Source organism: Electrona antarctica (assembly GCF_951216825.1).
Source record: "Electrona antarctica genome assembly, chromosome: 13".
Classification (NCBI taxonomy): domain Eukaryota; kingdom Metazoa; phylum Chordata; class Actinopteri; order Myctophiformes; family Myctophidae; genus Electrona; species Electrona antarctica.
The window spans coordinates 26,862,960-26,886,770 of NC_136794.1; the positions used below are offsets into that span (position 1 = coordinate 26,862,960).

The 23,811-nt window shown below is 42.3% G+C and overlaps 1 protein-coding gene across 1 annotated transcript; it reads right to left on the reverse strand.

Annotated features, from left to right (window-relative positions):
- Nucleotides 1-18,885: 18,885 nt before the first annotated feature.
- LOC306934921 (fibroblast growth factor 4A-like) lies at nucleotides 18,886-22,250 on the reverse strand (the record flags this gene model as incomplete). Its single annotated transcript, XM_079517744.1, has 5 exons — nucleotides 18,886-18,926; nucleotides 19,196-19,429; nucleotides 20,685-20,788; nucleotides 20,896-21,018; nucleotides 22,067-22,250. The coding sequence occupies 4 exons, from the start codon at nucleotides 22,248-22,250 to the stop codon at nucleotides 19,244-19,246; spliced, it is 597 nt and encodes a 198-aa protein (XP_079373870.1). The 3' UTR covers nucleotides 18,886-18,926; nucleotides 19,196-19,243.
- Between the last annotated feature and the right edge of the window lie 1,561 nt (nucleotides 22,251-23,811).

A 23,811-nucleotide genomic window follows, 5' to 3' on the forward strand; every position in this document is an offset into this window, starting at 1 on the left:
GCACAAATAATCTGACGCACGTGGTACCAGTTGTAACACTTTACTTGATGTAAAGGAAAAATTACAGGTTGTACAAAATGTCTTAGTAAGGTTACATGGTGGGGATAACATGTGATAGAAAAACATGTGCTCTCTCTACTTCACTTCACAGCTTCTGACAAAACTAAAACAGGACAGGAGGGTAATTTAGACATCAAAGAAAAAGGAGCACCAATCACAAACATTCAATCAAGAGCTGACCAACCTAAGCAAGGCAGTAAAAAGAATACTCTGCTGCACTAATCAACATGAAATCAAACACTGCTGCACAGAATAGGCTCAATCAAGCAAACTAGGTCATCATGACATGAACTCATAAAGTGGCTCTTACATATCCGGCCCCTAATTGGTTACGCAATACAATTAAGCAATTATCAAATTCACAAAAAATACTAGTCTATTAAGCATGCAATAAACAATTCTAATTCTAACACTCATTTGACTTTGTCTTCACAAGGACTGTGGATTTGTCTTCATCCTGTGGTCCTCTTGAGTTCACACTGCTTCTTGCAGCAAGCACAGTTTCTGTATCGGCCTCTCCAGAGTGCTGGTTTTCGTTTGCAGCTTCACTCTGCGCACCGTTCCGCTGGAGTCAGGTATGGTTTGGATAATTCTTCCCATTGTCCAAGTGTTTCGTGGGGCTGAATTGTCAACCACAAGCACTACATCTCCAGTCATGAAGTTTCTTTTCAGCTTTGTCCACTTCTGCCTCTCCTGGAGAAGAGGCAGGTATTCATGAGTCCATCTCTTCCAGAATAAATCTGCAAGATATTGCACTTGCCTCCACCGTCTTCTTGCATACACATCATCCTTGGTGAAGGTTCCTGGTGGCATGCTGGGCTGTCCTTTCAACAGCAGCAAATGGTTGGGTGTCAAAGCCTCAATATCGTGCGGATCATCTGATGGGCTTGTGATAGGTCGGCTATTAATTATGCTTTCAGCCTCACACATGAGTGTTTGAAGACTGTCGTCGGTGAGGGTCTGTTCCTTCACCAGGGCACTGAGGATCCTTCGTATAGTACGGATTTGTCGCTCCCAAACTCCTCCTTGGTGGGAAGCAGCTGGACTATTGAAAATCCATTTGATGCCCTTCTTCTGCATAGCCTTTTCAATCTGTGTTTGGTTCAGGTTTCCAATGGCCTCTCGCAATTCTTTTTCAGCGCCAACAAAATTTGTGCCATTGTCGGAGCGCATGATGCTGACCTCTTCTGCTTATGAACCGCCGCAGAGCATTGATGCAGGAACTGGTGTCGAGACTGTCCGCTACTTCAATGTGCACTGCTCTGATGGTAAGGCAGGTAAATATCACACCATATCTTTTGACGGTACCCCGGCCCCGTTTGACATCAAAGGGTCCAAAGTAGTCGACGCCTACATTGGTGAAAGGTGGCTTATCTGGTAGAAGACGATCTTCAGGCAGATTTGCCATCTTTTGTTCTCCAAGTCGACCTCTGAGTCTCCTACAGACCGTGCATTCTGATATCATACTCCGGATAGCTGAACTTGCTTGAGGGATCCAAAATCTTTGTCTCAGCTGCGACAACATGTAGTTGCGCCCGCAATGTCCAATCTTTTCATGAACATCTTGCAAGATGAGAGTGGCAACTCTGGAGTGCTTTGAGATGATCGCTGGATGCTTTGCCTCCTCTGGCAGAGCGGATCTGTTCAGCCGTCCTCCAACTCTCAACATGCCATCTTGTAAAGTGGGGTCCAGCTTGTACAACGGACTGTTTCCTTTGATTGACAGATTACTGCGGAGAGCCTTCAGCTCTTCAGGAAAGCTTTGACCTTGACTGTATCGGATGATTTCTGTTTCTGCATCCATCAACTGTTCCAAGGTAAGTGTTCTCTTTTCCAAGGTAGATTTGTACTTTTCCATGTGCTGTTCGATAAGCACCTTCTGTTTCTCTGGATCCTGTTCCAACTGAAGTATTGAGCTTTGTAACTCTTTTCTTTTGTCTTTCAGATGGATCAACATTTCCTTGACTCTCAACATCCAAGCTACTGCTCTTTTGAGTCGGTCCCATTTTGAGTAGTACTGAAGCAAGCTGTTGACAGGGTCAGGCTTTTCTTCAGCTGTGACGGTATTCACTGTGATGTTCTTGACCTCTGGGTCGTTTTGCAGATTTTGAGTCACATTGTCTGGTCTCTGTGGCCATTCACTTTCTGGCTGCAACAGAAACTGTGGCCCGTTCAACCATGTTTCACTTTCCATGAAGCTCTTGGCGTTCATTCCTCTGGTGACCTGATCAGCAGGATTCTGTGATGTTCTGACGTACCTCCATTGCGATGGTTTGGTAGCCTCTCGAATTAGAGCAATCCTGTTTGCCACAAAAGTTTTGAAACGAGCTGTCTCACTGTCTATGTACTTGAGAACTGTTGTACTGTCAGTCCAGAAAGTAGACTGCTGAAGTGGGATTTGTATTTCTTCTCGTAGCATCTTGTCCACTTTCACTGCCACAACAGCTGCGGTTAACTCAAGTCTTGGGATAGTGATCTGTTTAAGTGGGGCTACTCTGGATTTCCCCATCAACAAAGAACAATGACTTCTGCCTTCCTCATTTGTCAGGACAAGGTAAGATGTTGTGCCATAAGCATCTTCACTTGAATCAGAAAAGTGGTGCAATCGTGCTTCCACTGTGTTTCCAAAGTCGGCAGGTTTAACACATCTGCTTATGGTGAAGTCTGAGAGGTTAGCGAGATCTTCAATCCACTTACACCATTGATCAGCTTTCCAACCGCTGACTTCTTCATCCCACTCTAGCTTGTCTTTGCACAGTTCCCTCAGGAGAAGCTTGGCAGGAAGTACAAATGGCGCCAGTAAGCCAAGAGGGTCATAGATGGAGTTTACGACAGAAAGCATACCTTTTCTGGTCAATGGCTTGTCTTTCTGCTTGATACTGTACGTAAACGTATCATCTTCGATGCACCACTGTACCCCAAGGGCTCGTTCAGTGGGTAGAGCATCATGAGTGAGATCCAAGTCTTTTAGCTCGCTGGCTCTGTGCTCTGCAGGTATGGATGACAACACTTTTCTGCTATTGCTTACCCATTTCGTGAGGTTAAAACCTCCCTGCGCGCACAAGTCACGAAGGTTCTGCACCAAGACAACTGCTCCTTCTTCTGTAGCCACTGATTTTAAACAATCATCTACGTAGAAGTTGTGCAGAACTGTTTCCACAGCTTGTGTGTCTGCAGTGTCTCGCCTATCCTCTGCTGTTCTTCGTAATGCGTAGGATGCAACGCTAGGAGATGATGTCGCTCCAAAGATATGCACCGTCATCCTATACTCTTTCATCCTTGCGTCTAGGTCGCCTTCTGGCCACCACAAAAAGCGCAGCAGATCGGCATCCGTTTCCGGAACTCTCACTTGATAGAACATTGACTCAATGTCTGCCATCATCGCAATTGGTTCTTCATTAAGGCACCAATGAGTGTATTGGTGAGGTCAGGTCCTTGCATCAACTGACCATTCAGCGACACATTCTGGAAGGATGCTGTGCAGTCAAAGACCACACGCAGCTTCTTTTTCTTCGGGTGATACACCCCGTGGTGTGCGACATACCAGACTCTGTTGTCGTCACGATCAAGTTGTTCTTGTGGAACTTCTACTGCATAACCCTTGTCGAGTATGGTTTTCATGAATCCTTTGTAGTCATCAAGAAACACTTCATTCCTTCTCAGTTTGTTCTTCAAGCTAGTAGCTCGATGTTCTGCCACACAGCGGTTGTTTGGCATTTTAGCATCTTTGTTTCTCAGCGGAAGTCCAACACAGTAATGTCCATCCACATGTTCTGTGGTCTCTTGCACTGACAGCATAAACGTTTTGTCTTCCTGAGACATCTCCTCCTTGTCATCGTAATGATGCTCTGGAAAGTCTGTGTTATACTGCTGCACCAATAACTGTTCTACTTCCAACACTGAGATTCGGTTGGTGTTGTAGTGAGCTGTCGTATTTTTGGAGTGTTCGTCTTCGTTCTTTGCAGGTCCACACACCATCCAGCCCAGTACAGTCTTAACAGCATAGGGTCCTTCATTTCGACTATTTATTATGTGCCACGGCTCCATTGCCTTTGGATTGTCGGCTCCTATGAGAAGGCCCACATCTGCATCAATGTGTGGTAGGCATACTTCATTCAGGTAAGGCCATTTTTGCAGGTGTTGTTGACTGGGTATGTTTTCTTTCTGAACCGGGATGCTATCGTGTGTGTAGACTTTAGGTAACTGAAGACACGTACTCTCCTCCAAACCACACACCTCCAGGTCAGAAATCTTGTAACTGTTAACCAGCTTCGGTCCATCTGGTTTATCTTGGCCCATTGTGCTCAATAGGATCTGAGTCAGCTTCCCTTTTAAGTTCAGCTTCTTACTGAGCTCCTCTGTGCAGAACGTCGCTGTACTGCCAGGGTCCATAAAAGCGTATGTGTCCACAGACCTTCCACTGCTAAGGGACTTGACTTTCACTGGCACAATTGATAGCATACAATTGGTCTCTCCGCCCCCGGTGTAGCCAACTATTTCTTGTGGAACAGATCTTTGAGTGCCTGTGATGTCTTCGCTCGGAGTGCTGTTAGTTCTTGTTGACACATTTGTTTTAATGGCTTCTTTCTCTTGGTGAAGAATGTCTGGGTGTCTACCTGAGCACTGTTTGCATTCCATCCTCTTCTTGCAAGTTTTACTGAGGTGGCCTTGTGTTAAACATCCAAAACAAAGGCCTTTTGTCTTTATGAATTCAACACGTTCTTTGTGTGCTATCCCTTTAATTTGTCTGCACGATTCTAATGTGTGATTCTTCTGACAGAAAAGACATGGGGTCTCGAAGGCGTTGGCTGCTTTAGTTGGATTGGCTTGCCTAACTGTTGCATCTGGCCTTTTCTGTTCCACAGACACATTGGTAGCAAAGCTGCTTCTATTTGCTCCACTTTTGTCAGGTTTCCCCTTTCATGGCTTTTCGCTGCTGTAGATGTGCGACTGTCTTGGAGGTCTCCAAAGAGTGGATCCATTGCTACTTTAGCTTGACGCTCAATGTAGTTGACAAGATCAGCAAATTTTGCTCTGTGTCCTCTTCTTTCCATGACTTGGAATGCTGCATCACGCCATCTTTCCCTCATTTTGTATGGCAATTTGGATACCACCATCCTCATATTTGTGGGATTATCCATTTCCTCCATGAATGCCACATCTTCCATTGTGTTACGACAACCAGTCAGGAATACAGCATATGTGTTCAGTGCTTTTCCATCTTCGGATTTTATTTGTGGCCAATTCAGAGCTTTGTCAATGTAAGCACTAGCAATCATCAACTCATCTCCGTAATGTCTCTCAAGCAGTCGTTTTGCTTCCTTGAATCCTCTGTGCGGTGGCATGTGTTCGCAACTACGCACAAGGTCTTGCGGTTCTCCTGAAGTGTACTGTTGCAAGTAATATAACTTGTCCTGGTCATCATCAGTTCTCTGTTCAATTGCTTGTTTGAACGCTCTGATAAACGATCTATAGGCAAGTGGATTACCTTTAAACACTGCAATCTCTTTAACTGGAAGCTGGGCCTTGGACTGCTGCTTAACTAGTAGTTCTGTGATTGCATTCTGTTTCTCCATTACTTGAAGAATGCCATCATTGCTTCTATCAAGCTGTTGCCTGTCATTGGTGTATGTGTGCCTTGGCCTCACATGCTGTGTCTCTGTAACTTGTGGTAACTTGGTTGTGACCTTGCTTCTAGTTACAGCTGTGTTAGTGGTTGGATGGCTTATTGTCTCTTTTTTTATTCGAGCTTTGCTTGACACATGTGAGCGATCATACATTTTATTTTCTTCCTTTGCTTGTGCTCTGGTGGCCTTCTGTTGGCATTGTTTCTTTATTGTCTATGTACTGTTTGTTTGCATATGTTTTATGTATATCCTGATGACTGCTGTGCACAAAACAAATTTCCGAAAGGACGAATAAAGTATCTATCTATCTATCTCTACCTGCCACATGTGAGCGGACATAACTGTTCATGCCATCCCTTCCTTCATACTCCCTCAGTACTCTCACTTGAGCTCTTTGTTCAGCAATCTCTGCATCCAAGTTCAGCTTGTCTAGCTGGGCTTTCATACGTGCTACCTCCAATTCCAGCTTCTGTTTCTCCTCTAAAGCTGCGGCACGTTCAACTAATGCAGCTAGCTTTGCTTCTTTAGCAGCTCGAACTGATGACCGAGTGGATATGACAGATGTGCGTTCTGAACCCTTTGAATGAACAGTCACTTGTGATGCACTATCATCAGGTGCTATATCATCCTCCACTTCCTCTTCTTCCTCATCAAGTGCCGAATGTTCCTGATCTGACTCGCTCTCACACAAAGCATCCATCCATTGCTTAACTGTGTCCTTAAACTGAGTTATATTCAGCATCTTAGGTTCAAACCAGTTTCTTATATCAGCATCTTTTTCTTCCTCAGGCAGAAGATCTCCTATCTGCCTAGTGAGCTCTTCAAACTCAGAAACAAGAGTATTGACATCACAGTTCACAATGCCTTGCACTGTGTGCAGATTGGCCGTATCACTCATCAGACTTTCAACTTGGTTCATTTTACCGGTTATTTGGGCTAATTTTCCTCTCCTAGCTCCAATAAGCCTATGCAGTTTATCCTCCAAAGCTTTCTCAGTTGGCTTACTCTTTCTTTTAGCTTCCATTTCTGCAGTGTCAAATTTCTCTTTAACTTCAGCCATCATGTCAGAAAAACAGTGCGTACATTTTATGCAAAAGAATAAAAAGTATTTACTTCTTCTCTTCAGACAACATGCATAACAATTTCTGAACACGCAGAGTCCTCAATGGCCACTTGTTTTACACAGAGAAATGAATAAAGTCACTGGGTAGCTTGGGTCAATTAACCTCAGAGGCTGTAGGATTTAACAGCTGAGAATCTGTTCTTTTCTCCTTTAACTTTTTTACCTTTGAAGTTGTTTTTCATCCAAAAGAGTGTTCCACTGAGCTGTGTTGAAGAATTCCTCCAAACGATATCCAAAAATAGGCTGGTAATTATCTTGGAATCCAACAATGTCCTTAAATCTTCAGTCGATCCAAAGAGCGGTTTTTCTACTAATATAGAGGCATATATTTTCTGTTCACTTTTCAAAATATATTACCTTCCAAAGCTGTGAGCACAAATAATCTGACGCACGTGGTACCAGTTGTAACACTTTACTTGATGTAAAGGAAAAATTACAGGTTGTACAAAATGTCTTAGTAAGGTTACATGGTGGGGATAACATGTGATAGAAAAACATGTGCTCTCTCTACTTCACTTCACAGCTTCTGACAAAACTAAAACAGGACAGGAGGGTAATTTAGACATCAAAGAAAAAGGAGCACCAATCACAAACATTCAATCAAGAGCTGACCAACCTAAGCAAGGCAGTAAAAAGAATACTCTGCTGCACTAATCAACATGAAATCAAACACTGCTGCACAGAATAGTCTCAATCAAGCAAACTAGGTCATCATGACATGAACTCATAAAGTGGCTCTTACACTGACTTTCCCTGCCTCTGCCTCTCATCCTGCATTTTGGTAGCCTGGCTAATAAGCCAGACTAATATCACACAACACTGTCGCGGTAGCAATTTTTTTTTGCCAACGGCTGATTCGGTCTGGTTTATTAACCAGGCTAGCATTTTGGTCCTACACTTAACCTGACTCACACCGTGACAATTTCACAATTTCACAGTACTTTCACTTCTACTCCACTACATCTCAGAGGCAAATAATGTACTTTTACTCCACTACAATTATTTGAAAACTTTAGTTACTAGTAGTTACTTTGTAGATTTAGATAAAAAAAACATACATTCAGCCCTATATACATTTTGACCATTTTAAAATAGCAGATCTCCAAGTTCACAATGCGTCGCAACTTGTAGATCGGCTATTTTCAAAAAACATTTAGAACTTGTGAATGGGACATTCTGCTAATGGGCACTTTTACTTTTAGTACTTGCATTTTGATGCCGATATTCTTCTGTACTTTTACTTCAGTACATTTTGAATACAGGACTTCTACTTGTAACGGAGTACATCTACATTGCAGTATTGATACTTTTTACGTTATTAAAACTCTTTTTTTTTTAAAGATTTTGTTTTTGGCTTTTGTGCCTTTATTGATAGTTACAGAGTGAAGACAGACAGGAAAGAGGGAGAGAGAGAAGAGGAGATACATGCAGCAAAGGTCGTCATGAACGGGACTTGAACACGCGACACGCTGTCAGGCCAGAGCCTATATGTGGAATGTGCCTGAACCGCTAGGCCAGCGGGCGCCCCAAGTAAAACATTTGAGTATACTTTTATTCCACCACATGCTCACTCTCGCTCACCTCCCAGTCCGATGCCGAGGATGAGGATGAGCAGTGCGAGGACGCAGGTGGCGATCAACAGCTCTATCCTGCGCGCCAGCAGCTTCACCTTCCACGTCTTGGGCTCGAGGTCGTCCTCTGTCACAACAACACACAACACGACACAACACAACACGACAAGCTTCTGTATTAACTTCAGCTTCTCTGCGTTGACTGATCTGAGTGAGCGGGAGGGTTTGTAGGCTATAGGGTCCAATGTTTCTGTATTAACGTCCGTGGTGGAAAGTATAACTAAGTACATTTACCCAAGTACTGTAGCCTACTTTGAAGTACAAGTTTGAGGCAAATTGTACATTTAACACTTTGATTGCTACAGAATCTCCCCAGGCCTATTTTGATGTTGCTACCGTTTAACATTGCACAAAGGCCTTGTTCGGGGGCCCACAGCAAAATGTTCTCTTATAGCGAGAATCACACGCATACATCAAAAGAAAGCTGAACTTGTCCACTTCAATTTAAAAAATATAATACATTTTGATTTTACCATGTTCCATTCTGGAGATATTGACCTTTTTGCAACACCTGCATTTGCCTGGAAGTGGTTATCTTGAACAGCGAGCAGAGTTATGGATGGTTTAAAGTCAGAGACATTGACAGGCAGATATAAAATTGAACCCAATAAATATCCTATACATCCTATGAAAGCCCTGAATGTGTACTTTTACGAGGAAAACAGTACACATTGATCCCATCTACAGTTAGACAGTAATTGGTTATTGAATGCAGCTTGTGCCCACCAGATAACTTCAGAGAAGACATGGACGTGAACTCCTCAATATTCACAAAATAAGGCCTATAGCGACATATAAATACTATATACCGTATGAAACAGAAGACTCAATTCTACTGTAATAATAAAAATCACACCCCTGTGAAGTGAGCGGTGCAACAGTTTGGTCCAGTTTGGACCAAACTGTAAATAAAAGGTTTACATGACTTTCTGTCTCAGTCCGTATATAGCGAGCTGTAGTGAATAAGTACAGAACAGTTGCACCGCTCACTTCACAGGGGTGTGATTTGTATTATTACAGTAGAAGTTTACAGACCAAACTGTAAATAAAAGGTTTACATGACTTTCTGTCTCAGTCCGTATATAGCGAGCTGTAGTGAATAAGTAGAGAAGTAGAGTTGCACCGCTCACTTCACATGGGTGTGATTTTTTATTATTACAGTAGAATTTTTTTCCTTATGAAAGCAGAGAGTCTTCTGTTTCATACGGTATATAGTATTTATATGTCGCAATAGGCCTTATTTTGTGAATCTTGAGTTCGGGTCCATGTCTTCTCTGCAGTTATATCTGGTGGGCGCAATGTGCATCCAGTAACCAATTTATGACAAACTGTACATGGGATCAATGTTTACTCTTTTCCTCGTAAAAGTACACATTCAGGGCTTTCATTCAGTGTATAGGATGTATAGCATATTTATTGTGTTTATTTTTATATCTGCCTGTCAATGTCTGACTATAAACCTTCATAACTCTGCTTTCTTTAGATGAGGATGATGATGATGATGATTGCCTCGCCTCGCCTAATCTATCTCACTGCTTTCATTGTCTTTCATTGTCTTTGGGGGGGGGGGGGGGGGGGGGGGGGGGGGGGGTCATGGGCACATTGGGCAGCAAAAGTCTTGATCCGTACGGCTATAAAAAGTCCCATTCCACCGTTCGGTTCAGAACTATAGTATAACGGTGAGACGCGTTGTCATCATCAGCTGATTTTGTTTTTCAAGCTAGTATAGGGGAACATGCCTGGGCATGCAGCTTGGGAGCGATGGAGGAAAAAAAAGCTTCACCGGGAGTGTCCAGAGAGGTGCTAAGCCCGGCTGTGATGTCGACGACAAGGAAAAAATGACTTCCACAGATCACAACACCACGGTTTAGGACGCGGAAAAGTTCGTTATACATTACACCCGGGTCGATTACGTCCCCGACGCGTTCATTGCGGTCTTATCACTACAATTATAATGAATAAAAAAGCGTTACAATCACACGTCCGAGCGATCTCCGATTATGACGGCTCTGCATGGCGATACGTGATCCCCCAACAGTAGACTGTCTGTTGTCATGGCGGCCCCTCTCGATACTGTCGTTCGTTTGTTAGTTCGTAGTATTGTAGGCTCGGGGATCGTTTGGTCGCTACAGTATGAAGAAGGAAACATGCATCTGTCCATGTGTGTTGCAGACGTTATGCAATGCCGATCCGGTGCAGATCATGTGTTTAGGCAGCGTAACAGCGTTCCGTTCATCATGTTTTTTTCCGAGAGACAGAGCCCCCATCTCGCAAGGCCCTCCTCCTGCAGGAGAAACAGGAGGGGAGGGGGGAATCGAGTATTATAGTGTTGGGTGAAATGTCCGAGTTGGAGGAAAGCCTGGTGAGGCGAGGTTAGGTGAAATTTGATTCTTTTCACACACCGACTAGATTAGCCCAAACATTTAGACTCTCGTAGAGGTTTTTTTCGATTCTGACGAGTCTCTCAACGAGAGTCTAAACGACTAGGTCCCCTTTAAGAGGGCTCGTGTTTACGTTTCTGCCTCAAAATCACTCTTACCTTGTACAAATGCAAAATCTAAAAATAATCAAGATTGCCCCACATGTCCGGCGGGTGTTCGGAAAACAATTACTTCCGTAGCGACCGTAGTTTTCAATAAAATAAATATTTTAATCCACTCCGTCCATACTAAAGTCCATACTCTGTCTCGGAATCTGGCGGCCATCTTGGTTTTCTCTCCATTGTAAATGCGCAACAGAACCCTGGCCACTAGGGGCGCGGCCAATGTTCTGTTGCGCATTTACAATGGAGGAGTATGGACGGAGTGGATTAAAATATTTATTTTATTGAAAACTACGATCGCTACGGAAGTAATTGTTTTCTGAACACCCGCCGGACATGTGGGGCAATCTTGATTATTTTTAGATTTTGCATTTGTACAAGGTAAGAGTGATTTTGAGGCAGAAACGTAAACACGAGCCCTCTTAAAGGGGACCTAGTCGTTTAGACTCTCGTTGAGAGATTCGTCAGAATCGAAAAAAACCTCTACGAGAGTCTAAATGTTTGGGCTACGACTAGATCATCGCATGGGCGCGTCCATTTTACACTGGCTTCTACACGTAAAGCGGCCCGCCTTCCTGTTTTCAGGAGGGGAGTTTATTTATTTTTTTCTGATCACGTGAGCGGGACTAAGCAGCAATGACAGGGGGATGGTTCTTCATTGTCCGGGTGGGTAAAAAGATGAATGAAAGTATGCTATAAAAAAGTGATTAAAACGTATGGATACGTGGTTAGCACCGGACGTTTGATTAATTAATAACGTACGGATACGTGGTTAGCGTTCGCTGTGTTAAGGCAAAGGTAAATTGTACTTTACTTGAGAATTTCCAATTTCCAGCACTTTACTTCTACTCCACTATATCTCAGAGGCAAATAATATTATTGTGCTTTTACTCCACTACATTTATTTGAATACTTTATAGTTACTTTGTAGATTTGATTATTATTATTGCAAAACATACACTAACCACATACACGAACATACACTAACCACATACACAAACATACACTAACCACATACACAAACATACACTAACCACATACACAAACATACACTATCCACATACACAAACATACACTATCCACATACACAAACATACACTATCCACATACACAAACATACACTATCCACATTTGAAAACTTGAAATGAGACATTCTGCATAATGCGTATACTTTCTACTCTTGGTACTATATAGTACATTTTGATACCATTACTTTTGTACTTTTCATCATCATTTTTCGACCGCGGTCGAGATCATGGATTTCACAAGGCCATGCCAGACTTCCCGGTCCTTCATTGCCATCCCCAGTTCCTGCTTACTGATGCATGTGTCCCTAGCGATGACATCAGGGAACGGCAGTTCTCTACCTCTGGTCTGCTTTGAGGCAGGACTCCAGAGAAGAAGGGAAGATATAACCTCATTGTCAGCTCTGTAGCAGTGGCCGGCAAACTATGTACTTTGTACTTTTACTCAAGTAGTAGTAGTAGGCATTTTACACATAAGTGCAAACGGTACGCACCATTATCACTGATCCTAATAGTTAGGATTAAATACATGTCCTGTGTAATGTGTAAATGCACAGTGACAAATACCCCCAACAAACACAGAAGGGGGTATTAAGTTATCATTTATTTATTCATTATACTCATCAAGCACATGTCATCACTCACTGTGAGGGCTGTGATCCCACCCCACAGTGAGATGAGACTCCTCTAACCCACACTCACATGTGCATTCTACTCTAACCTCTAGTATTGACATTTATATTATATTATAATGCATAAAACACAATCAGTATTTGAAAATGGCTGGTGACAATATGCACTGTTGTGTGCTAATGTTCTGTTCTTCATTTAGTTCCTGAAATGGCAACATGACATTTATATTATATTATAATGCATAAAACACAATCAGTATTTGAAAATGGCTTGGTGACAATATGCACTGTTGTGTACTAATGTTCTTCATTTAGTTCCTGAAATGGCAACATATGGGGCAGGGGGTGGAGTCAGCTGTGATGCAGAGGACCATACCAACATACTTGATTGAGAAGGGGGAATTGGGAATTGTTTAGGGATTCCAGTTGGCTCTAATTGCTGTCCACCCCTTTGTGTATTTATTGGTTTGGTCCACCACTATATAAGTCTCCCTCATGTGTCATTTGGACAGGTCTGTTGGTTGAGTTCATTTCCTGTTTGTTTCCACATTATTTTCAGTTAAGTTATTTTCATTTAAGTTATGTTATGTTGACCTCGAGGGCCCTACCACTTCAGTTGTTGAACCTTTTGTTAATTATTTGTTACTTTTGATATTAAAACAAACTTTGAGTTTGAAAACCTGTGTCCTCTTTAAGCTTTGACTCCTCGGTCCCTCACACTCACCAATCATAAAGGGCTGAACCTTGGTGATCGGCATGGCTGGGCTGGGTTCTCTGGGAGACTGGATGTACTCTGCCTCGGACCCAGGGCTGTCGGGGTCGGGGGTTCCCAACGGGCTGACGTTCAAGGTGGTAGGAGTGTCGACGATGGGGAGATCCTCGTCCGTCAATGACACCACCTCTATCCTGGAGGGGTCTGGCTGCTCTGAAGCCTCTTCCTCAGCTTCCTGGAGGGAGAGTGCCAGGGGTCATCAATGCATATATCTATTTTGCGTCCGAGTATAGACATGGCAACGACCCGCCTGCCTCTGATTGGCCGACCGACACTGCCCGTCCTGACTGTCCACTGAGGTGGATATAGACTTCAGAATTCAGAAACGGGTCTCATGGCCGCATAGTTTAGTATGAGGTATAAAGTTTCACTTTTATTTTTTTTGGAATGTTGCCACTACTGTTGGAGCAGCCATAAACTACACAGGTTCATCCTGATGTTCTGGGCATCTTTGTAATGTTAGTGTTAGTAAAAAGCAGGTAAAAGAGTAACGTTTGAGGCAGACTGTACATCATTCACTCTACCATTCACCTTAGTAGAAGAGGTTTTTTAAGAGGCAGGTTTACCCCGCAGTTATGTCGGCTCCGCCTACAGGAAATGCGTAAGCTGCGACCATGAGACCCGTTTCTGAATTCGTCTATAGCTATGCTGGATAGTCTGATGCGAGGTTACTCTGTGGTGGAAAATAATACAAGTAAGCCTACGGTATGATACAAGAGAACTGTAAGTTTTATTTTCAATTTTTCATGTTTTTTTCAATTATTCAATCAAAGCAAACGGCATAAACAAATGAAACAATATTAGTTGCCTCTTCTACAAAAAATAAAACTTACAAGTTAGTTACAGTCAAGTCGGGTAGTGTCGGTAGGCCAATCAGAGGCAGGCGGGGCATTATCATGTCTATGCTCGGACCCATATAGATATACGTGTCATCAATATATCCGTACGTATTTTGATCAATACTGAATGTCAAGTCTCCAGAGTATGTATGACACTTATTTATTACGACTTCTTCTTTTCAGCTTCAGGGGTCGCCACAGCGAATCATCTGCCTCCATCTCACCCTGTCCTCTGCCTCCTCTTCTCTCACACCAACTATCTTCATGTCCTCTTTCACTACATCAATAAATCTTGTCTTTGGTCTTCCTCTAGGCCTCCTGCATGCCTGGCAGTTCCAACCTCAACATCCTTCTACCGATATACTCACTATCCCTCCTCTGTACGTGTCCAAAGTCCAAACCATCTCAGTCTGGCCTCTCTGGCTTTATCTCCAAAACATCTGACATGCACTGTCCCTCTGATGTACTGTAGTCATTCCTGATCCTATCTATCCTTTGTTGCTATCTCCAGGTCTGCTTCCTGTCTTTTCCTCAGTTCAATTGTCTCTAAACCATACAACATAGCTGGTCTCACCGTTGTTCCACTTAGAACAGTTCCACGTTCCAGGACTCCCTTGGTTCCATTTGTACACTCTCAGAGTTACAGACCTGTTATGGCCATTCAGGGCTCTCTATGTGTTTCTTGTAATACTCATTTTTTGTGGCAAAAATGGAATGTCCACCACAAGCCAACATGACGGTGACTCCCCCAGAGGGAGACGGCCCTTTCAGCTTAATCAAAGTATCGATAATGGCTCTGAATCCATCACGCTATCGTAAAATTGCTTTAAAAAAACACTTCTGGCTCGTTCACTCTGCCAAAGTGATACTACTTAATCAAATCAAGGTGTAAACTATCCTGTATCAGATGACATTCAAGATAGGGGTTTAACTTCCAGTGAATCAATGCAACTACAATTTGGTCTCAGATTAGTCACAGTCTATCCATCCATCCATCCATCTATCTACCTGTCTATCTGTCCGTCCATCCATCCATCCATCAATCTAAATACCTGCCCATCCGTCCATCCGTCCATCCATCCGTCCGTCCATCCATCCATCCATCCATCCATCCATCCATCCATCCATCCATCCATCTACTTACCGTAGGGGGTTCAGGGGTCCCAGCAGTAGTGGTGACAGCGTTGGTATCAGCAGAAGCTGTCTCAGGGTTTACTTCGCTCTCAGGTTTGGCCATGACTCCACTCACTCACCGCCATAACGGTCGGCCCATCGCAGAACAGCAGCCATGTGTGGGCCCGCAACACCAGCAGCAGAGAGGAGGGGGTAGACAGAATCGACTGACAGGTGGAAGAAAATATGACGGGTGTGTAACAGATAGGATAAATCTAAAGCGGACGTGCAAGTAAGCGAGGGGAGAGTGAACAGCGGAAAGGTGGACAACTGAAAAGCCAGGAATTCTGGGAGGCAGATAGCCCCTGAGTTGAGTGCCGGCCTGGTCTGTTGTTATATTCCTGGGTTTGACCACCGGATGTCCAAAAAAGAAAACCAGCTTTAGTCCCCGTGGATTGTTTTGGTCATAGTTCCTCTTTATCATGCTCTGAGGTATACTGCATCACCTCCACGGAGTAGACATGTCTTCTCTCCTCTTTACCACCCTCTGACACCTCTTTGACTTTCTCTCTCTCTCTGTCTGACCAGTGTGCAGTGTTATCTGCTCTCCTGCTGTACCTGCGCTGCAACACAAAAGGACACCTGAGGAGGTGAGTGCTGCCGATCTGAAGAGGGGGGGGGGGGGGATCGGGTGACCCTGCACCTCCCTCCTGCAGGGGTACAGTTACACACTGGCGTGTGTCTGCAAAAAGGGCCAGTGATAATGATGTGGAGGGAGCGTGGTTGGTTGGTCACTGCAGTGACACACTCAAAGGACCACTTGCAGAAATAAGCTCTTGGGGCTTTGTCTCATTCTTTTGACAGATGCCATACATACAGTATGTATGCACGTACAAATACTCTGTTTGTGTATTACAGATGTAAATTAGCTTATGGCTAACTCTGGCACATTTACATGGAAGTGAAAACTGAAATGTTGATTAATGAGCATTGTCCCTTTTCAATAAAAATGTCATGTCAAATCAATGTGATAACCTTTTTACCACATCAAGACTCAAAATGACCAGAAACAAATTGTTATTATAACTTAATGTGTTAAACCTATTTGTAGGCTGGTTAAAAAAAATAAAGGGATACATTCACAGATGTAAATTAATGGTCAAAATAGTGAAACGTTGACCACAAAAAAGTTCAACAAAATGTACTCTGAACAAAACAGAATAAATAGTTTTTTCATATAGGGCAGTCATACATTTGCATTTTCAGTTATTCCTGCATGTTCTGAACAAGAGACATTTTCTTGGCAGACACTTTGTCATGTCATGTGATAGCAGGAAAGGCGCACTGTCATATTGGCTCGTGTTACCACCAGCACCAATTATTCTTGCATAATTATGGTAGGTGGTTAGATACTATCTATTGTTAGCATTAGCTAACCTGTGGTCCTCTCAAATGGAACACATGTAGCTGCTTAACTGTGGCCATTTATCTGCAGCTCACTTATTCTCCCTTCAAAAATCTATGTAGCCCAACAGTTCAGCAGTTGGGCCGAATAACCGAAAAGGCCTATCTGCCCTGGCCCCTTATCCATCATTTATACGTTATGGATAATTAGTATGGACTTGGATGATTATTCGTCTCAACTGTGCATGTTATGCATAAAGATTAATTACACAGGTCTACATTCAGACCTACATACTACGGTACACGTCTATGTATAGAGGCTATGCGCGTGACTTCATACCCGGTTATGCGGGAACACCTAAGTGGCAAAAAACGACTTCCTGGCCTTGACAGCCCAATGTACATACTTATACAAGTCCTATATCATTGCATTAAACACTGTTAAACTCACTTTTGCCACTCGATTTGCCACTCACTTTATGCATGCGCAATAGTGAAATCTAATATTTCTTTCTTTGTTGTTTGCAACAACAAAGTAATTTAAAATTAGTAGGGTAGCCTATCCTAACTGAAATTGACTGAAGGCAGAGCCGAGTTTAGATAGTTTTTACTTTGACTACTCAAAAACCAAGAGTAGGCTAGAATCATTACAAACCTGACATTATAAAGGGTAATATGAACAGGTGGCTATAGTATAGAGAGGTTTCTCCATTCTGGAGGCAAGAATGAAAACAGCAGACTGATGCAGTAGTTGAATTATGTGATCAGAATATATATATATTCAGAAGCATAATATTAATTTATATTATTTTAGAGTTGTAGCATAAAAAAACATTGTTTATTTCATAACCACAAATGGCCCTCCCCCCACAGGAGAGAACAGAGGCCTACACATTGGGTGCTAAAACTCCACACAAATGATATCAACAAACACAACACCTTTTCTTTTTTACACCATGGTCTTCCTGGAGTGTGTATCAATAAATAAATAAATAAATATATAAATATATGAATGAATGAATAAATAAATAAATAAATAGATAGATATATGAAAATATATTACATGTTCTTTATAATCGATTAAATCGATTAGTTCAATTAACTGTTGCACCCCTAATGGGGTCATCATGATAGTGTGAGATGTATCTAGTTGACAGCCAGAGAGTGAGAGCTGTCAGGTGAACCTTGGGTGGTCTGACTGTATTCCCTCATCACTCTTCCTGTCTGCATTTCATCTCTTATTCAGATGATAGCACACAGACAGGGGGGTACTCGGGGGTAGGCGCAGGGGCCTAAATGCCAAACCTGGGGCCAGTAGTATTTTGTCAGTATTTGTGAGACAAAGCATGTGATAAATGTCTCTCTCTCTCTCTGTGTGTATGTGTGTGTGTGTGTGTGTGTGTGTGTGTGTGTGTGTGTGTGTGTGTGTGTGCGCATGCGTGCGTGCGTGCGTGCGCGCACTATAAAGTGAAGTCGTTAAGTGTGTCGAAAATGACAATTTACATTGCAGTGCAAAAGAAAAACAGAAATAACATTTAAAAGACATACAATGGAGCCATCATGTTCCAAGTGTAAAACAAGACCCATACATTAAAACCAGCGTGACTGTTGCATTCTGACTAGTATGTGTTAAGGATCCACAATGGATTGGTGAGGTTCTTTGGCTAAATCTCTCCACCGCATGTTTTTTTGCTGCTAGAGTTCCTTATATTTTTATGTGATTTATCTTGTCCTTTTCATGTAATTAAGATCCAGTATTATTGTACTGCTGTTGTACTGCACAGAACATGCCACACCAACATTCTGCTGCTTGAATTTGTATGAGTGAGTGACAAGTAAACCCAGTCCAGTGGTGGAAAGTAACTAAGTATATTTACTTAAGTAGTGTACTTAAGTACAACTTTGAGGTATTTGTACTTTACTTGAGTATTTGCCATTTCCAATACTTTTACTTCTACTCCACTACATTTCGGATCCAAATATTGTACTTTTACAATTATTTGAAAACTTTAGTTACTTTTAGATTATTACAAAACATAGGCTACATTAAGCACTTCAGCACTATATATATTTCCGCCATTTGAAAATAGCCGATCTACAAATTTTGAATTCCGGACTTTTACTTGTAGTGGAGTATTTCTATATTGCAGTACTGATACTTTTTACTTAGGGGCGGCGGTGGCTCAGGGGTAGAGTGGCTGGATGGTAACCGCAAGGTTGCCAGTTCGAACCTGGGCTCCCCCAGAGTTAGTGTCGAAGTGTCCTTGAGCAAGACACTGAACGCCTAATTGCTCCTGATGTTCTGGTTGGTGCCTTGCATGGTTTCTGCCGCCATCAGTGTATGAATGTGTGTGTGAATGGGTGAATGTAATGCACAATCTATGTAAAGTGCCTTGGATAAAGGCGCTATATAAATGCACCATTTACCATTTACTTAAGTAAAACCATTGAGTACTTTTTCCATCACTGCAAGGGTCACAGTTCATCGTCACGGGGCAGGAAGTGCGTGCAGGCCTGGTTACGTGACACAACGTTGCCCCTCTTCAGCTCCCCTCTGTTGGACAGAGCGAGGTAGAAGCCGGGGTGGGACAGGGAGGAGTAGGTGGTGTAATGGTTCGCCTCCAGGTTCTCCTTGAAGAGACAGGCATCAGAGAACTGCTCCTAATGGGCGGGAGAACAGAACATAGTATTCATTGACGTTGTTCAAGCAGGCTTGAAGTGGACTGAATAATTATCATAGCTGATTATTATGTTCTCATTTTATTTATGAAGCATGAAACCTCCCGCCATCAAATCAAACTCGGCTTCTTCTATGCAACGGTAGAGTTTGTTCTTGTATGGTGGCAGTGAATGCTGGACCTAGACGGGTGCTACACCAGAATGTTGTGTGCAATAGGCCTACTTAAAGGAGAATTCCATACTAAAAGGCTTTCTTACCTTTCCTTGTAGTTGTTACGTCCCCACCAAAGAGGTCCAGGTGTTATTTTGTGCAAAAGCTCCTTATTGGCTATTTCCCCTACCATAAGCCCTCAATGAATTGCATTGAATGGAATGGGAATTGAATGGGGCTATGGGGTGTTGTGCTAATTTGCTTATTTCCATCGCTCAAAATTATAATTTTTTTGTATATATCCTCTCTTCATAATGTAAATAATATCCCAAGTGGCACACTTTACTACTTATTTTGATGGAAATAAGCAAATTAGCACAACACCCCATAGCCCCATTCAATTCCCATTCAATTCAATGCAATTCATTGAGGGCTTATGGTAGGGGAAATAGCCAATAAGGAGTTTTTGCACAAAAAAACACCTGAACCTCTTTGGTGGGGACGTAACAACTACAAAGAAAGGTAAGAAAAGTAAGAAAGCCTTCTAGCATGGAATTCTCCTTTAACATCAGCAAGAGTCAAGAGTGTACATGTTACCACCAAGATCCCGTATGAGGAAATACCAAGGGTGTGCCAGAAAATAGCAGCCAGGAGAATGAGACTAGCAGGACACTGCCAAACACATCCAGAACTGCCAGCCAGCAAATTGGTGGTGTGGGAAATTGGGAACCAACACACGGGCATCAATCACAAGGGATGTACTGAACTGGCCAGATGTATGGATGACTGGAAGCGACACACTCACTCACACACTCACACACTCACACACTCACACACACACACTCACACACTCACTCACTCACTCACTCACACACTCTCTCACACACTCACACACTCTCACACTCTCACACTCTCACACACTCACACTCTCACACACTCACACACTGGTGCGTTGTGAGCTTGTACATCCACTATTTTTGGCAAAACGATTTGGTGTAGAGTCCAGGAAAAAAAGGAGGGGGCCGAGTACAGACATCTGAGTAACCCCAATCAATGAAGTACTTGTAGAGTAAAAAGATGACTTACCACTCCACGTGTGATTCCTTCCTCGTCCATACACAGGTATAAGCCGCTCTTGACACCTTTGATGCCCACCACACCCTGCTGCATGGCAAACACCTTCATCACACCTAGTAATGGAGGATGGAGGATTCATTTATTTGTGTTGACACCTTTGATTTAATAAATACTGTACTGTATGTCCATTGTCAAGTGCAGTTGTTATACAATAACTCACTGTCTTCAGTGGGTGTGTGGACTCCGCCCACAGAGCCGTCCTGTACAATCTGTATATGGAAACCAATCCCAACGCGGCAATACAGAAGCTTCTGTTTGGAGTATACTCTGACTGGAGGTGGTGCTGCAGAGGCCAGGTAGGGGAACACAATTTATTTCAGTTAATCAGTTCTGTTCAATTTGATGTAAGTTCATTGTGAATCTATCAGTGCACAGAGAACTGAATGCCACTTTACTCTGTGTCCCGGCCTAGGGAAAACATGACTACAGTATAGACAAAAACACCACACAGACATTACACATGAAACCTCTGCTGGAGAACTTTCACAATGAGCTTTAGTCCCCACCACCAGAGGGCGATAAAAACATTTTGCCTTCCTTTAGAACTACAGGCCAGAAGTTACATTTAGTCATTTAGGAAATAGGACTAGGAGAGCTCTTATCCAGAGTGTGAAATTTGAATAAGCATAAAGTCTAGTCAATAAACAAAAAGATAGATGATCACATAAATAATAGAGTGCGGAGAGAACAAAGTATTGCCTTTGGATACCACATGCACACATTCTTAACTTCTTAATTTGTGGTGAAAAATAAATGTTGTTACACTCAATACATTTTGTTCTCAAGCACAGCATCAGCTAGTTAGTTACACTGATAATAACTCAATGCAGGTCACTGTGTCCAAGAGATTTAGTGTGGCTTTAAAATCTCCCAAGGTGACTGGCCTGGATAGTGTGTATAAAAATAAAAATATACGTTTTGAATAAATACTATATCGGTATCGGTGAATATGCCAGTCTAACCAGCGATCAGACACGGGTAAGGGGTTGACACTATGGCAGGTAAATAAAATGTTGGGACATGTGGAGTTTGCTTTGGAGTTGCCCAAACTGCAAGTGCACATTTGAGTGAGGAATCTGCTATAAACATAACACCAGATATATAGCTAGATAGCTATAAACACAACATAAGATATATAGCTAGATAGCTATAAACACAACACCAGATATATAGCTAGATAGCTATAAACACAACATGAGATCACAACACTGGTATCGGTATATCGGTAATAAATACGGTACAGTCCTGATAGAAGCAGCCCCACTGTGTGGAAAGCTCATGTACAGTATATATAAACTAAAGTAATAAAGCAATATCAGTGCATCTCTCACCATTGCCTCTCAGCCTGTCCCTTATGTGCTGCATCCACAGGCCTCGAAGGAGACTCCCATGGTCCTCGGCCAGCGCAGTCACGCAGGGTTGCGTCACTGGTACAGGGGTCAGCTCACAAACACAGGTAGTCAGTGAAAGCACAAGGCCAAACAGGGCAGCATTCAGCACAGCAAACTGTAACATGGTGTTCTCTGATGTTCTGTTAAACACAAACTCGTTGGTCTGCCGTCTCTCCCTTTATATCATTATTTGAATTTTTATCTTCCTTTCCTCTCGGCCTCCATTCTGGCCATCATTATTTTGAGATTATGTCTGTACATTCCCCCTTTTGTTTATCTGGTAAACTCTAGGACTGTATAAGTGTATCGGCCAATCATTGCTCTAGTCTAACAGAATGGACAAGCACACCCTATGTTCAGTATTCTAATCATGGAGATTGCACAGCAGGCAGAAAGGTTGGGAGATATACTGTGCATTACACAGAATGTTAAATTCTTTCACAAACGTGTTACTGTACGTGATCGGTGACAACCAAAGACTGATAGCGAGCCGTCTTCAGAATGTGTGACACTTCTCACATTCACAAACGTGTTACTGTACGTGACCGGTGACAACCAAAGACTGATAGCGAGCCGTCTTCAGAATGTGACACTTCTCATATATCATTTGATGTAGAAGAGGATGATGTGGAGAAATGGGATGATGTGGAGAAATGGCGGAGGTGAGTGCACTCAAAAGATGTGTGGCCATCACAGCAAATGCCTCCAAGAGATGTGCATCTTAACTGGTCTCACAATTCGATTATCATTCACCTGCTAATGTTTTCATGATTCTATAATGCATCTCAACATAACTATTCTTTTCTGTCACTGCATGTCTTTTTCACAGTCAGATGCATGATGAAATCCTTTTTAATTTATTAAGTGCTTTAATGTGTATATAATCAGTAATCATCCTCCTTAAAATATAAATGTCTTAACCTTAAAGATTGTAAGCGAAAATACACATTACATAGTGCAAGTGCTTTAAGCTTTTATCCTACCTATTGTGAAAATGTTCAGTTCAAAACAAATAATTCTGCAGTGAATTAACTTCACACGTGTGCCAACTGTAATATGCAAAACAAAAAGGTTTTTCATAGCAGCTCTACGACAACGGGCTTCACAAACTATATATGACGGCACAGTAAAAAGTAAAACTATGAAATTAACTTTTATAATGCAACAATGAAACCTCATGGCACAACTTGATATTATCGGCTGTGCTTGTGACTGACTAGGCCTGTCACAATTATTACATAATCGTCTAATTGCAATTATTTTAGATAATCGCAATTATTCTTACATAGGCAATTGTTTCCATTTTCCAAAAACAGCGGAAATAGTTGATCAATAAGCTTGTAGATCAACTACAATTGAACTACAATTTTACACACAAAAATTACATTTGTACATTGAAGTCACTTGTCATATCTGCCCTGTGCAATTTGTGATTTTACGAAGCCTAAAAGCCAAACAAAATTTCAAATTCTATTAATAATGTTCCAGTGTTCGATGCCAAAACACAATTAATTCATTAATCGCAATTATGTGTGAAAAGTAATCGTCAACTTGTAATCGTGACAGCCCTACTTATGACTGCTGTAACGTGCAATTTACATCATGGGATCAATAAAGGTCTGTCTATCTACCTAGCCATCCATCCATCAATAACCTCACAAAAAGTACTAGAATCCAAGACATTT